General features: G+C 39.5%; 2 protein-coding genes across 4 annotated transcripts in view; one reads left to right on the forward strand and one right to left on the reverse strand.

The window, feature by feature from the left end:
* Window positions 1-13,012, forward strand: part of IMMP2L (inner mitochondrial membrane peptidase subunit 2) — a 462,410-nt gene that overhangs the window by 144,392 nt on the left and 305,006 nt on the right. The window lies entirely within an intron of this gene.
* Window positions 4,042-13,012, reverse strand: part of LRRN3 (leucine rich repeat neuronal 3) — a 46,639-nt gene continuing 37,668 nt past the window's right edge. Inside the window, exon 2 of the mRNA XM_035127411.2 lies at window positions 4,042-7,988. Within this exon, the coding sequence (XP_034983302.1) occupies window positions 5,510-7,636 (2,127 nt within the window). The 5' untranslated portion in view covers window positions 7,637-7,988 and the 3' untranslated portion in view covers window positions 4,042-5,509. The remainder of the gene's footprint in view (window positions 7,989-13,012) is intronic.

Genomic DNA, 13,012 nt, shown 5'->3' on the forward strand with positions numbered 1-13,012 from the left:
CCAAGTTAACCTAAGAACATCCATGGAAGGAAATTTTCTTATTCCTTTTCCCCAGCTGCAATCAACTATGCTCCCCAAAGGCCTGTTTTGAGGGGCCCTTCAGAATAATATGGGCACAAGGGGGTGCTGGGGAGGGATGGAAAACTTTCCACCAGCCAAACCTAGTGTTGAGTGACTTATGCTCATGCTACACCCCCATGTTCCACCCCACATTGTCCAGGAGGGCCTCCAGTCATCCAGAAAGACTTTTGGTGGGAATCCAGATGAAGTGAATGGGAAACTTTCATTCTGTGAACTTCCTTAACTTATTGCAAGAGCCATGTTACCATCATACTTGTAAGAGGCAAAGGTATGAAACCGTGTGATGCATGGAACAAATTGTCCCTAATTCTTGATAGAGGGATACTATTTCCAAATCACAAAAACTTGTATGAATGTTAAAAAGAGGGCCTTCTTAGAAGTGGCGCCCACCCTGTGGAACACCCTCCCATCAGATGTCAAGGAAATAACAAAACCCCACCTATTTAGTCCTCAACATTTCCCATGTTTTGCTTGGAGGATCTGCATGGGGCTTCTACTCGTGTTCACCTGAATGTGAGCAGAGCCTTTTACACAGTTAGAGAGCCTGATGAAGTAAGGTCCTTGACTACAAAAGGTGTTCTACGTGCATTCACGTGAACATGGGTAAAAAGCTCCCTTAAGACCTATCCCACTAAACGGGGAACGTTGTATGACTGAAGAGGTAGGGTCGTGCACATGGGGATGTTGAGGGGAGGAATTCCACATGCCCCCTTCCCCAATCCAGCTCTGCATTTTCAGGCAAGTACCTGGACACACATATAAAAGTTTGAATCTTTCAAGAAAAAACTTATCAGTTATGTGGAAGATAGCATTTTAGATCATTTGAGTAAATTATTCTGCTTTAAGGAAGACTCTGGGTGGAATTCTGCATTATAGTAAATTACACAAGGAAGCATAGGCACTGACTCCAGGGGGCTGAGGCTCTTTTTTAAAAAAGGGGGCTGCCCCCCTATTGTTGAGGCCAAAAATGGATACGGGCGTGGAATGTTGTCAGGATGTTGTGTGACGTTGCACATGCACTGTCAGGATGTCACATCAGGCCCCCTCAATGTTCTTTGGAAGATGGCACCTCTGCATCTAAGATGCATAAGAACTGCTGATTTCATCCAAGAAATAAGTTCTTATTGGCATACAGTGGTATCTTGGGATAAGAACTTAATACGTTCTGGAGGTCCATTCTTAGCCTGAAACTGTTCTTAACCTGAAGTACCACTTCAGCTAATGGGGCCTCCTGCTGTCGCCGTGCCGCCGGAGCACGATTTCTGTTCTCATCCTGAAGCAAAGTTCTTAACCTGAGGTACTATTTCTGGGTTAGCGGAGTCTGTAACCTGAAGTGTCTGTAACCCGAGGTACCACTGTACTTATGGCAAAGTGCTCTTTGCGTGTGGCTATTTTTTGCCATTGATCTCAGCTGCGTTCTTTGAAACAAATGTAATTCTAACCCCTGAGCTATATCAGTAACTGGTTTTAAATGTACTTTGTCTCATAAGACAAACATACAAGATACATGAACAAGTTCTTGCTGACCTATACAGTGCTGACTTTATAATAGGTCATATTTCAAGTACTGTGTGCTTGATAAATAGCCTGCCTCTAAGAGCTCTGTCCTCGGTGCTGAAATCTTTCGTGATGTATGGGCACGTCTGGCTGATAAATTTTAATGTCGGCATGTGTGTGATAGCGATTCATCAGGTTTGTAAAGAGTGTGTTCAGTGAAACATACTGAATTCATAAAGATACATATTTTGGATATTATAGAATTACCACTGAGACCCATACACATCCCATTTTGGCCTTTAAAGCTTCTGTGGAAATCTCTTGCAGCTTGCAAGAATGACTAAAAATGACCCATAAAGAATTTGTCACAATTTAAGATGAGCTTTTAGTAATTAATAACTTGCTTTCCAGGGGGATTAGTTGTTGTTGTGACAGCCAGTGGCAAACCGTACACAGCAGTCTCTGGATAGAAAGAGGACATATAAACAATAAGAAAGCACTGTGATTTGTATAGATCACATTCTTGGTCAATGTCTTATCCAGCATAATTAAAAGTCTAAACAGGATTTTTGGGTTGTGGAAAAATTGCCCACTTCCTAAATAGATTTTTGAAATTTAAAATGTTGAGTAAAAGTAAATTTTCAGCCTCTTAAGAAATTTGAGTTACTTAATTTTGGGCTTTGGGGCAAATTTTAGTTTTTAGTGTCCTGTCTTCAAATTATATTTTGACTCTGAAATTTCACATCTTCACATCCTAATTTGAATGAATCGTCAATCTCAAAGAGTAGGTCCTGCTTTGGAAGAATTCTTTCAATAATTCCCTTACTTTGGTTATAAATTTCTCATCATTCCATAAGGTTATTTTGGGCAAGCAATGCCTACCTGCCCTACATCTGAGGCCATACAGGTAAGTGCAAAGCTTAGTCAAAGCTTTCTTGAGCAGTTTCCAAAACACCTGAAAGCCATTTGGTTGATAGGCACCTTTGAAGCACTAAGCAGACTTACTCCCATTTGCATCAGCTGATGTGAAAGATGGGAGCACCTTACTTTAGCAGTGATGTGTTGCTTGCTAGCCCCTACTTTGAGACTCCAAAGCACCAAATCCTTGATGTCATTTATGAAGATAGGTGATTGACAGATGGCCAACCTCTCAATTTTGACCTGCAAGGCACATTTTGATAAGAATCTGGCCCATTGAGCCAAAAGGCTCCCCTCCACCAATGTAAAGCCTTGCTGAGACAGAAGGCCAGAATTGGGGACCAGTTTTTTTTTTATAACATGTCCCCTGTCTTTCTGCCATGATGAAAGATAAAAGGTAAAGGTAAAGGGACCCCTGACCATTAGGTCCAGTCGTGACCGACTCTGGGGTTGCACGCTCATCTCGTATTATTGGCCGAGGGAGCCGGCATATAGCTTCCAGGTCATGTGGCCAGCATGACAAAGCCACTTCTGGCAAACCAGAGCAGCACATGGAAATGCTGTTTACCTTCCCGCTGTAGCGGTTCCGATTTATCTACTTGCATTTTGACGTGCTTTCGAACTGCTAGGTTGGCAGGAGCTGGGACCAAGCAACGGGAGCTCACCCCGTCACAGGGATTCGAACCGCTGACCTTCTGATCAGCAAGCCCTAGGCTCAGAGGTTTAACCACAGTGCCACCTGGGTCCCTATGATGAAAGATAAGGGAGTGTATATTGGGGTCCCAGGTACTTTCCAGGCACTGACCATACTCAGAGCTATTTAAACTTCAGCAAGAGTATAGCATCATATTGTCATCAGACCAATATGCTGCTGACACCCAAACCACCTTCAGCCTTCTTGACTGAGTTGTCTGCTGATGATTCGGGAAATCTATGAGGCAGCATTGCATACTTTTAACCTATAGAGTCTCTCTTTCTGCTCTTGAATCTCAGCGACGTACCTTCTTCTAAGGACAAAACTGCTGGCATTCTACTCATCTCTATACCTTCCTGTTCAATGCCAGCTCAAGAACATTTTTTTCTGCATAACCCAAATGGTGCCCTCATCTTGTTGCACCATTCAGAAGTCAATTCCTGCCTTCATTTATCCATGTCTCCCTTATGGTGCCACCTGAAGCAGGCCACTTCACCCTGCTGTTTGTGCAGAGCTGGCCCTGTTATGTTCCCTGAATATTGGCTATTTCTGCCTTGCTTCTTCCCAGTTCTTGATATTCTTGTGAATTCTTTAGGAATTTGTTGGACATCAGATCTGACATGAACAGGCTAACAGGCTACACAATCCAGTTATTATCATTGTAACCATGTAACTTATTTCCAACTCCGGTGGTGTATATTTCCCTCAAAATTAGGGGAGACTTTAAATCACAAATCTATACTTTTGTGACTGACTCTTATTTTGGTGGTGATGGTTATTTTGGTTGCATCTGACCTGCTTTCATTTTTACAGCTCTTTATTTTTGTTGTTATTGATGATTTAATCTCTATTGTATTATTATTATTATTATTATTATTATTATTATTATTATTATTATTATTATTGGTCCTGAACACTGCAAACACATGATGAGAAAAGCAAATAAATATTTTCAATATACCAAGCTTTGACAGATACACAAATGTGAATACTCAGCCAGGCTGAGTTAGCTAGAATTCTTCACTTGATTTGAATGGAGTCGGGGTTAATCACAGAATCTAATCTGGTTGGTTTCTTTGAGACATGCATTTTGAAGGCATGATACATCTAGAGAAAAGATTCATTGATAACAATAGTTACTTCCTGAATGGTTTGCAAGAAAACCCTGATGGATCACACCAAAGTCCCATCAAAATCCAGTTTCCCATTGTGACCAACCAGCTCCCTCTGGGAATACAGGTCACAACATTCTTTTAATTTTTAATCCAAATACTCTTTCAGCGGTGTGGCCTAATTAAGTAAATGCAGATGTTCACACAGCTCATTTTGTTTCAGTTTTCTACTCAATAATAGCTAGTCTGTAAAATAGGAATGATTATGGTAATGGCTTGTATGAAAATGGATCCATGGCTTTGGGACATATAATAGTTTTAAAATATAGAGAAATGATTATAGTACTGTGATTTTGACTGGAAACTGCTGAGCGCTTCGTAGATTACAAATTAAATACTGCTCCAATAAGATTTTTTTGTTCCTTTGTTTTGTTCTTTTTAAAAACAAAACACAACACAACATAGTGGAAATTGGCCCTGGTGTTCAGCCAGTGAAACACCTTTCCTAAACATTTATGTGAATACTTCAGAAAGGGTTTTATTGTGTCCTTTATTGCAACTACACAGCCTGAAATATATTTGATGCAAGCGGTCCTGCAAGTTTGTGTGTATTTACTGGATATTAAAATGTTGGTGTTGCACAGCATGTTCCAGTCAATCCCCAAAAGAGCTTACTTAGAAAGAAAGAAGTCCAAAATATTTTGATTGTTCTCAAAAATGTATTTTTTTCCTCATAAAAAAAGTTTCACATACTCACTGGTTCTACTCTACAGAATTTGTCCAATTCATCACACCACGGGTCAATTCTAGTTCACTGCAAAAACTCGTGGCTAATGTGTGTCATATAACACAGGAGGAGGGTATTACTCAATTCCACTATTTCTACATTTAATAAAAAAAAACAAATACATAAAATTTTCTCCTCTACTTGCACTGTATAGACAGCATTGAGTGCCTCTTAGATTGTAAGAAGTCACACTATAAAGTCCTAGAAAACAATTTGGTTGGCACAGAATTCTTCGAAGACAGGTGTTTGTTTTTTAAAAAATACCACACCGGCAAATATTTGTATTTGTAACTATCACCATCTGCTAAGTCCAAGGTTTTGATTTTTGTAGAGGGATACTTTTTTTTGCTTTTTTATTGAGCACAATTATTTAGTCTTGTGCACCCCAGTTTAGCACACTAGTACAGTAACATTGGTATCTCATGACATATTAGCTGGAACGCCTATGACTGTTGCTTGGACTTCGAGCGCTGTGCTTTTCTCTTTGTTAGTATCCCAAAGACTGATTAGAGGAGGGTAAAGCTCACTGAAGGAAAAGGATTGTTTCTTCAGGTAATTCCTGAAGTAGCTGTGTCCTGCATCACAGTTCATTTCATGAGAGATGCAGCTGAAGAGAGAAACCACACAAAAGAATCCCAAAAGTATAGCAAGACAGACAAACAGTGTAGTGATGTTGCTCTTCTCATAATTTGCCATTGCCGGATCCAACCCTTTTGTTGCAATGTTGACGCACTGTTTTGCATTCTGTAACTGGACAGTGGGGATGTCCATACAAATTGTATATTCCGTGGACGGGGTTAGATGTGTAAAATTATAGATTTTTATATGGGATGGAATTCGAGTGCTTCGAGAAGCCAGAGTATTTCCATCTTTTGGGAAGGCAGTCCATCTAATGGCAGATCTCACTATTTTGGATGTTGCTTCCCAGGACAGAAGTACAGAATTAGATCGCACATCTTCAACCTTAATAGACAAAGATTTATGGTTATCCTGGGGAAAAGAACCATCCACATTAATCATAATGGATTTTAAATCTGCACCGACCAAATTAGTGGCTATGCATGTGTATAAGCCACTTTCTTTTTGTGTTATATCACTGATATCTAGCGTTCCTTCTGAATGTACATAATATTTAAGAGAAACAGTGTTGGGCAAAAGTTTATGTCCTGATGGAGTTATCCAGTACACTTCAGGCTCTGGTTCTGCTGTTGCTCTGCAATGTAAAGAAATGTAGCTGCCTGTTTCTATATTTATGCTGGAGGGAAAACTTTCTGGGGCTATCAGTGGAAGGCAGATTTCCATCATTTCTCTAAAATGAACCTTCCTCACATTCTGGCCCTGAAATTCAGGAGGATCTACACAAAATAATGATTCCGGCTCCATGAACCTAATGCTAGTTTTATTCATATTAATCCATCGGATGACGCAGTCACACCGGATTGGGTTGCTGTGTATGCTGATTTCCTTGAGATTAGGCAAAGATTCAATTGTACTACGGTACAGGGCACTGAGTGCATTACTGTTGAGCATGAGTGATTCCAGTCGGGGAAGTCGATAGAATGCATTTGGGTGTATGTATGACAGTCGGGGGTTATTCGTCGCTTCTATTTTTCTCAAGTCTGGCAAATTGTCGACTGCCAGGTTATCAATAGATATCAGTTCAGGCATGTTATTAATTCCCAATTCTTTGAGGTGTATCATATTGCTAAAATCTCCTCTTCGTATTCTGTTAATGGGGTTCTTGTTTAAATCTAAAAATTTAAGGTTAGTAGCCTTTTGAAGAGCAGTGTGGGGCACTTTTACTAATCTGTTGTCATAGAAAGAGATGCTTTCTAAATTGTCAAGGCCAGCCAAGGCATTATCTGGTATTTCTGTGAGATTTATGCCTGCTAAAACCAGGCTCCGCAGATTGATAAGGGGCTTAAAGTTCATATCTTCGATTCTGATAATTGGGTTTTCTCCAATCATAAGAATCTCCAGATTAGGAATAGCTTCAAACCACTTACTGTTGATCACTTGCAGACTATTGGAATTGAGATGAAGTCTAAGAAGATTATAAAGACCTGTGAAGGCTCCTGGTGCAATTGTGGAAAGCAGGTTGTGATTAATGTAGAGCTCTTGGAGATTGTTCAGCCCAGTGAGACATTTGTCTGGCAACTCTGTAAGTTTGTTTTCTTCCAGATACACTGAAAGAAGTTGGGGTATCTTCCGAAGTTCAATATTGGCCACTGATGATAAACTGTTCTGAGACAAATCCAAACCAGTAAGGTTTACTGGGAAGTCTGCTGGGTATTCAATTTTTTTAATGTTGTTTGCCTGTAGAAGTAGAACCTGTGTGTCAGCAGGCAACTGGGTTGGGAAAGTTGAGAGACCTACATCATTGCAGTCTACTGTAGAAGCTTCCATGTATATGGATCTTGGAGTGAACCACGATCTTATATCACATGTACATGACTGTGGGCAGTCTGCTTTTTTATCTACAGCTTGAACTAGCACAGTGATAGTTAGGCCAAGTAAAAGGTGAATTTTGAATGGCATGTCCTTCATTTTAGCTCACTGTTCCAGAAAAGTAATTGGCCCTTAAGGAGTGGACAATTACAGTTTTTTAAGTTCAATAGGAGTTGGTCATTTGAGAAGACAAACACTTGCATTTGTCAAATGACGCATGCTGCAGAAGCATAACAACCCTCTCTTTCTTGGAAATATGTGGCTCCTTTGCAGTCACTTTGTCCAGTTAAGAGAGGCATATTTGGGGAACAATAAATATTGAGTTGTATTTGAAAAATGTGGTCCACCCAGGAGGTCATCAGAAAAACAGAACAATCATATAGTAGTGTTGAGTTTAGATTCCATGATGTCTTCCTTGTTGTTGTTGTTGTTGTTGTTGAAGAAAAGAGACCTTCAATATAAAGAGAGAAAAAACTATTAGTACTTGCTGCTATTAAACAATATAAGCAGAAATATTTTTAGGTAACAACATATTGCGTTGCTTACTGCAGGTGATATTTAGACAACCTGGCAGAGAGATCCTAAAAATCTTTATTGTTAAAAATGCTGGCATCTGGACACAAAATACTAATGTATTAGGGGTGTGTGTGTGTGTGTGTGAGAGAGAGAGAGAGAGAGAGAGAGAGAGAGAGAGTCACTAAGTATTCAAAAATTTAAGCATTTGCATGTTGATACAATTAGCACAGCAATATGTCTAATAGTACATATGTCTGCTTGAAGGTAAGCCACATTAAGTTCAATGGAACTTACATATAGGACTGCAGCTTTCAATTTACAGCTGAACTTCAATCCACTTTGTGTGAATGTAAATGAACAAGTTCTTCTATCTGCGCTGGTTCTGCCCTCTCCTCCCACTGGTGATGTGGAACCTACCAAACAAAGTTTGGTTCATGTGTCACCATCATCTGTAGTGAGATCGACATCTACTAATGTGTGTACATTTTTGAGATCGTGACCAATATGTTTGCGAGTATGAATGCAACCAGAATTCAAATCACTGTACAACTTTACATGTGATTAAACATAATAGCAACTCAGTTATTTCCAGAAAGCTGGCAGGGTTGGTCTGTTACAGCAATATCGTCAGCAAGTCTTGAGGCACATTGCTTGGCACACAATATTTTAAATAAACAAACAAAATGGTAAGCAATACATGACCGACAGATCAAGTTGCACTCTACCTTGCGCTGTTTTCCTTTTGTTTCCTGCAGTAATAATTCACACTGGTAGCTTTGTTTGCAAACTTGTATGACAGGGCCAATGGTTCATTGACATTGATAAATGTATTTTTAGATGTTGCTAGTAAAAGATAGTAAACACTGCATCCCTGGCAAGGATGTCTTCCAAGATGTAAAGCATAGAATAGTCTGAACTAACATCTGATTTGGCTCCTTACTTCCCTTCATTTGTTGGCATTGAATGCTAATCTCCAAGACTGACTTGCAACTTTTAGACAACTAGTGACAAACGTTATCTGAAATAAACACTGCTGGTATCAGCAGGAGAGGCATAATACATTTCTCAGAGCCATCTATATTTCCCTTTTAAAAACATATTCTATATTCTGTTTTCATCTGTTTAGTGCCACATAATTGTATTTTGCTCTTTTCTGTTCTTTTATGACACACTTGTACATACATGTGTGTGCATGCTACATACATAAACAGTGGAGATATCCTTAGCCATTTTTATTAGGTATGTGTGTGTTTCTACAGACACAGACAGACAGACAGACAGACAGACAGACAGACACACACACACACACACACACACAGAGTACTCCATGGTACTGAAGGTAGTTAAATAAATGACTTCAGTAATCCCTGCAACAATCCGTTAAAGTAGGTCACAATTATCCCTGTACAGCACTGGGGCTGAGGCTGTGCGATAATGGCTTGCTTAAGGCCATGTAGTGCCTGAGACAAGTTTTGGACCAGGGATGCTTTGAGCCACAACTTAATAAGGAGTTTAACAAGAAAGATCCTTAGACCAACATCTTCCAGCTTCTTGCTCCATTGATCTCTCTGACTTCAGTGGGACTACTTTGGAGCGAGCAATTTGACGATTATAGTCAAATGGCTTGGGGGCTTTGCATCCCAGTTCTGCCACTTTCTAGCTAAACAGGGATTTCAGAAACAGTTTTGAAACTGCTCTGAGCATTGAGGAGGCAAATGACAAATTATTGGCACTATCCTTTAAGCATCCGCAGTAGACTTTCCAAAGCATATTTCTATTGTCGGTTGTTCTCTTCCACTTGAAATGCTGCAGAAACCTTCAAAAGGGGTTTGATTTGCCAAGGTGTTGGTGCCATGGCCAATGGCTGCACTGCAATTTGTTTAGCTGTTATGAAGCTATTGTCCTACCCTTCTTCCAAGATGCTCAGGGCAGCAGATATGATCCTCCCCAATGATTAATCCTCAAAGTAACCTACTGGGGTACGTTGGGCTGAAATATACTGGCTGGCTGAAGGTTCACTGAGCTTCATGACTCAGCAGCAATTTGAACCCTGCTGTAATGCCTCCAAGCTTGTAGTATTGGGTGATATCAAGTGGTGTTGGTCCACTTGCACAATGAACTTCTGCTTGTGCATCGGGGCTTCCTCTCCCTGCTACAACCCCTACACACACACACACACACACCTACACACACACACACACACACACACACCTCCCCCCTTTGTATGTAGGTGTAAAGCTTTCGAACTTGCAGTGTCTTAATGTGTATAAATAAAATCAACAGACAATGTGTGAGCTAAACATGTCAGTGAAACATTATATTGTTTTGAGGTTTTCTAATGCATTTTTTGTGGCAAGGGGCCAATATATATGCAATGCAAAGTAGCACTGGTACAGAATAACATAATCAAAATATAATCTGTTCCATGAAATTAGATACTCTTCAGGCTTGCAGAGAAAAGAACATTTGCACAAATGGTTAGTTAATAAAACTCTGGCATTAGCTTCACAAGCTGAATTACCTAACGCCTTGCTGTCCCAATTGTTGGATGTGCTGCTGCTGACAAAAGACTTAAAAATGGGCCTCTTTTCTGTATTAAAGATTTGGTGGGGGAAAATTTTCTTGGACGCCAGTGCAGTAGTTTAGAAGAATTATAAATACAGAGTTAGCACTACAGAAAGATCTTAGGCAAAGGCAAGACTTCTTCTATTAGGGTCAGTGTTACCTTTCAAGATTATCCTTGCTAATGCCTTCAGGTAAACTTCATTATTGGTTCTATCAGATTTGATCTAAAGAAAAGAAAGTTACTGAGCAATGAACTCAAGTAACCTTGTTATTTTACAGTAGGACTGGATACTCTCTTAGTATTGGCTTATTTGTAACATTGCAGAGCATCAGTTTACAATATCTTGTCCAAAGTAAGGGATGAGCTTAGAAGGGGAGAGAAAATTGTGGTGTTAGGAAAGTGAGAATCCTTGGTGATTAAATTGCTTCATATCCATTGGAGAACAGGAAATTTCCATTTGGAGCTAGTTGCAGGCAGAATCACATACCATATGTAGTCAGATGTGGAATTATGTGTATAAATAAAATTATATGAAGTGGTTTGACAAAGTGCTTTGAATATTTGTAGAATTACTTGCCATGAATATACCTAATTCTCAGTCTAAACTAGTGTCCATCACAACATTTTATGCATTGTTCATTTTGTAATAATAATAATAATAATAATAATAATAATAATAATAATTTATTATTTATACCCCGCCCATCTGGCCGGGTTCCCCCAGCCAGAATAATTGTAAAGAATAATTCCTTGAAGGCACTGCAATAAATTTCATAGGTGGCCCTCAGTTCCATTATTAATAAGAATCAAGATTCTGGTGTTTAAATATGTGTTATTTTTGTCTGAAATAACAAGCAGAATAACAAGCAGCCTCATGCTTTGCATATATACTTGAAACAATATTGAAATGATTATTTAGCCATTGTTTGAAGTGTTGGTAATGGAAAAGGACTTTTTGGAGATCATTTTGGCATTGCACATATCTACTTCTCTCCTTTCTTTGTTGTGGGAACAAAAGATCCACAAAGTCTTCCAAAAAATCCACAAAGACCAAGTTTTTTGTCTGAACCAGGTTACTATGGTAACAAGCCAGGTTATTAGGGCAACTTCAAACCATGGTTTAGTATCCTTCTTTATTTCAAAGCTTTTAACCTTAGTTTTCTGGTTCAAGCAAAATGGGAAACAGTGGTTAATGGAGGAACTTCATGGTTTGTTTACTTGTGCTTATGAAGAGAGGAACAAAGAAGTTGTGATTTTGGCCAAAAAGATTTGCTGTCAGTGTGTCTTCTCACTTGACCTGAAAACACTTTAAAGGAAATGCTAGTGACGTGTATGTCCAAGACCAGGCGCTCTACTATGGATCTAATGGTGATTCAGAACTAGCATTTTCTAAATACAAAACTTCTTGGCACCAGAGAGTAGACTATGCAACAACTTCCTATCTAGCTACAACCTAAACTGGAGATATAACATTTTGTCTGCGATACTAAGAAATAAATGCACAGTTGTCACAAATGTAACAATATTAGCACATTCTTGCCCCATTCTGTGTGAAATGAAATGCAGAAAGGAGAACCCTGCTTACCCCTCCACCCCCTTGACACATGTGTGATTATTTTGTAACATGAAACATATAGTGCACTTAAGCGAGAGACCCCAACAGCATTTCATTGCTGAAGATAAAACTTGGCTGAATTTAAATTTATATTTTGCATTTAATTTTGCGGTGTGTGTGTGTGCACACGCAGCAAATTTCATTCTTCTTTCCAAGGTACAAATGCCAGAATGAAATTTTGATAGTGTGAGTGCTTCATGTATTAATGAGTGAGACATCTTACACACATCTCCTAATGCTCAGTAAAAGTGTTGAGTTTATATACCGAAGGAACATATATGTCTTAGTGTCGACTGCAAACTTTCTTGTTAAAAGCTAATATGCCTCTGGCAAAAGAGCTCTGTGCTTCTGCTACCTGCCAGCTGCAACTGGCATGCTGAGAAATGATCAAGCTGCTCATTTCCTTCCTGTTTGGCATTTAAGACATTTCTAGCTTAATATACAGCGTTATTCAGTATACAGATGACTTTATACTAAAGTAGATGGATTGTACTACTCTATTAACTTTACAAACACAAAGAGCACATAAGCACAAACTCTTCCAGGGTTTAATTTCTTTATCATCCTGAAGCAGCGAATTGGGGAGCCTTGTGGGGGGTTAGGACTGCTTTCCTCGCAGGGATAATCTGTTAGAGGACACATGCTGGCATTTGTGCTGGACCAGTGACAAAATCAGGCACAGCCAGAGCTCTTTCTCCTTTTCTGCCACCTCTTCTCTCTTGCATCCCCCCCCCAGTCGTACTCCTTTCCCCATTTTTCTCTTTGACACCCACATGAA

The sequence above is a fragment of the Zootoca vivipara genome, chromosome 10 (assembly GCF_963506605.1).
Source record: "Zootoca vivipara chromosome 10, rZooViv1.1, whole genome shotgun sequence".
NCBI lineage: Eukaryota > Metazoa > Chordata > Lepidosauria > Squamata > Lacertidae > Zootoca > Zootoca vivipara.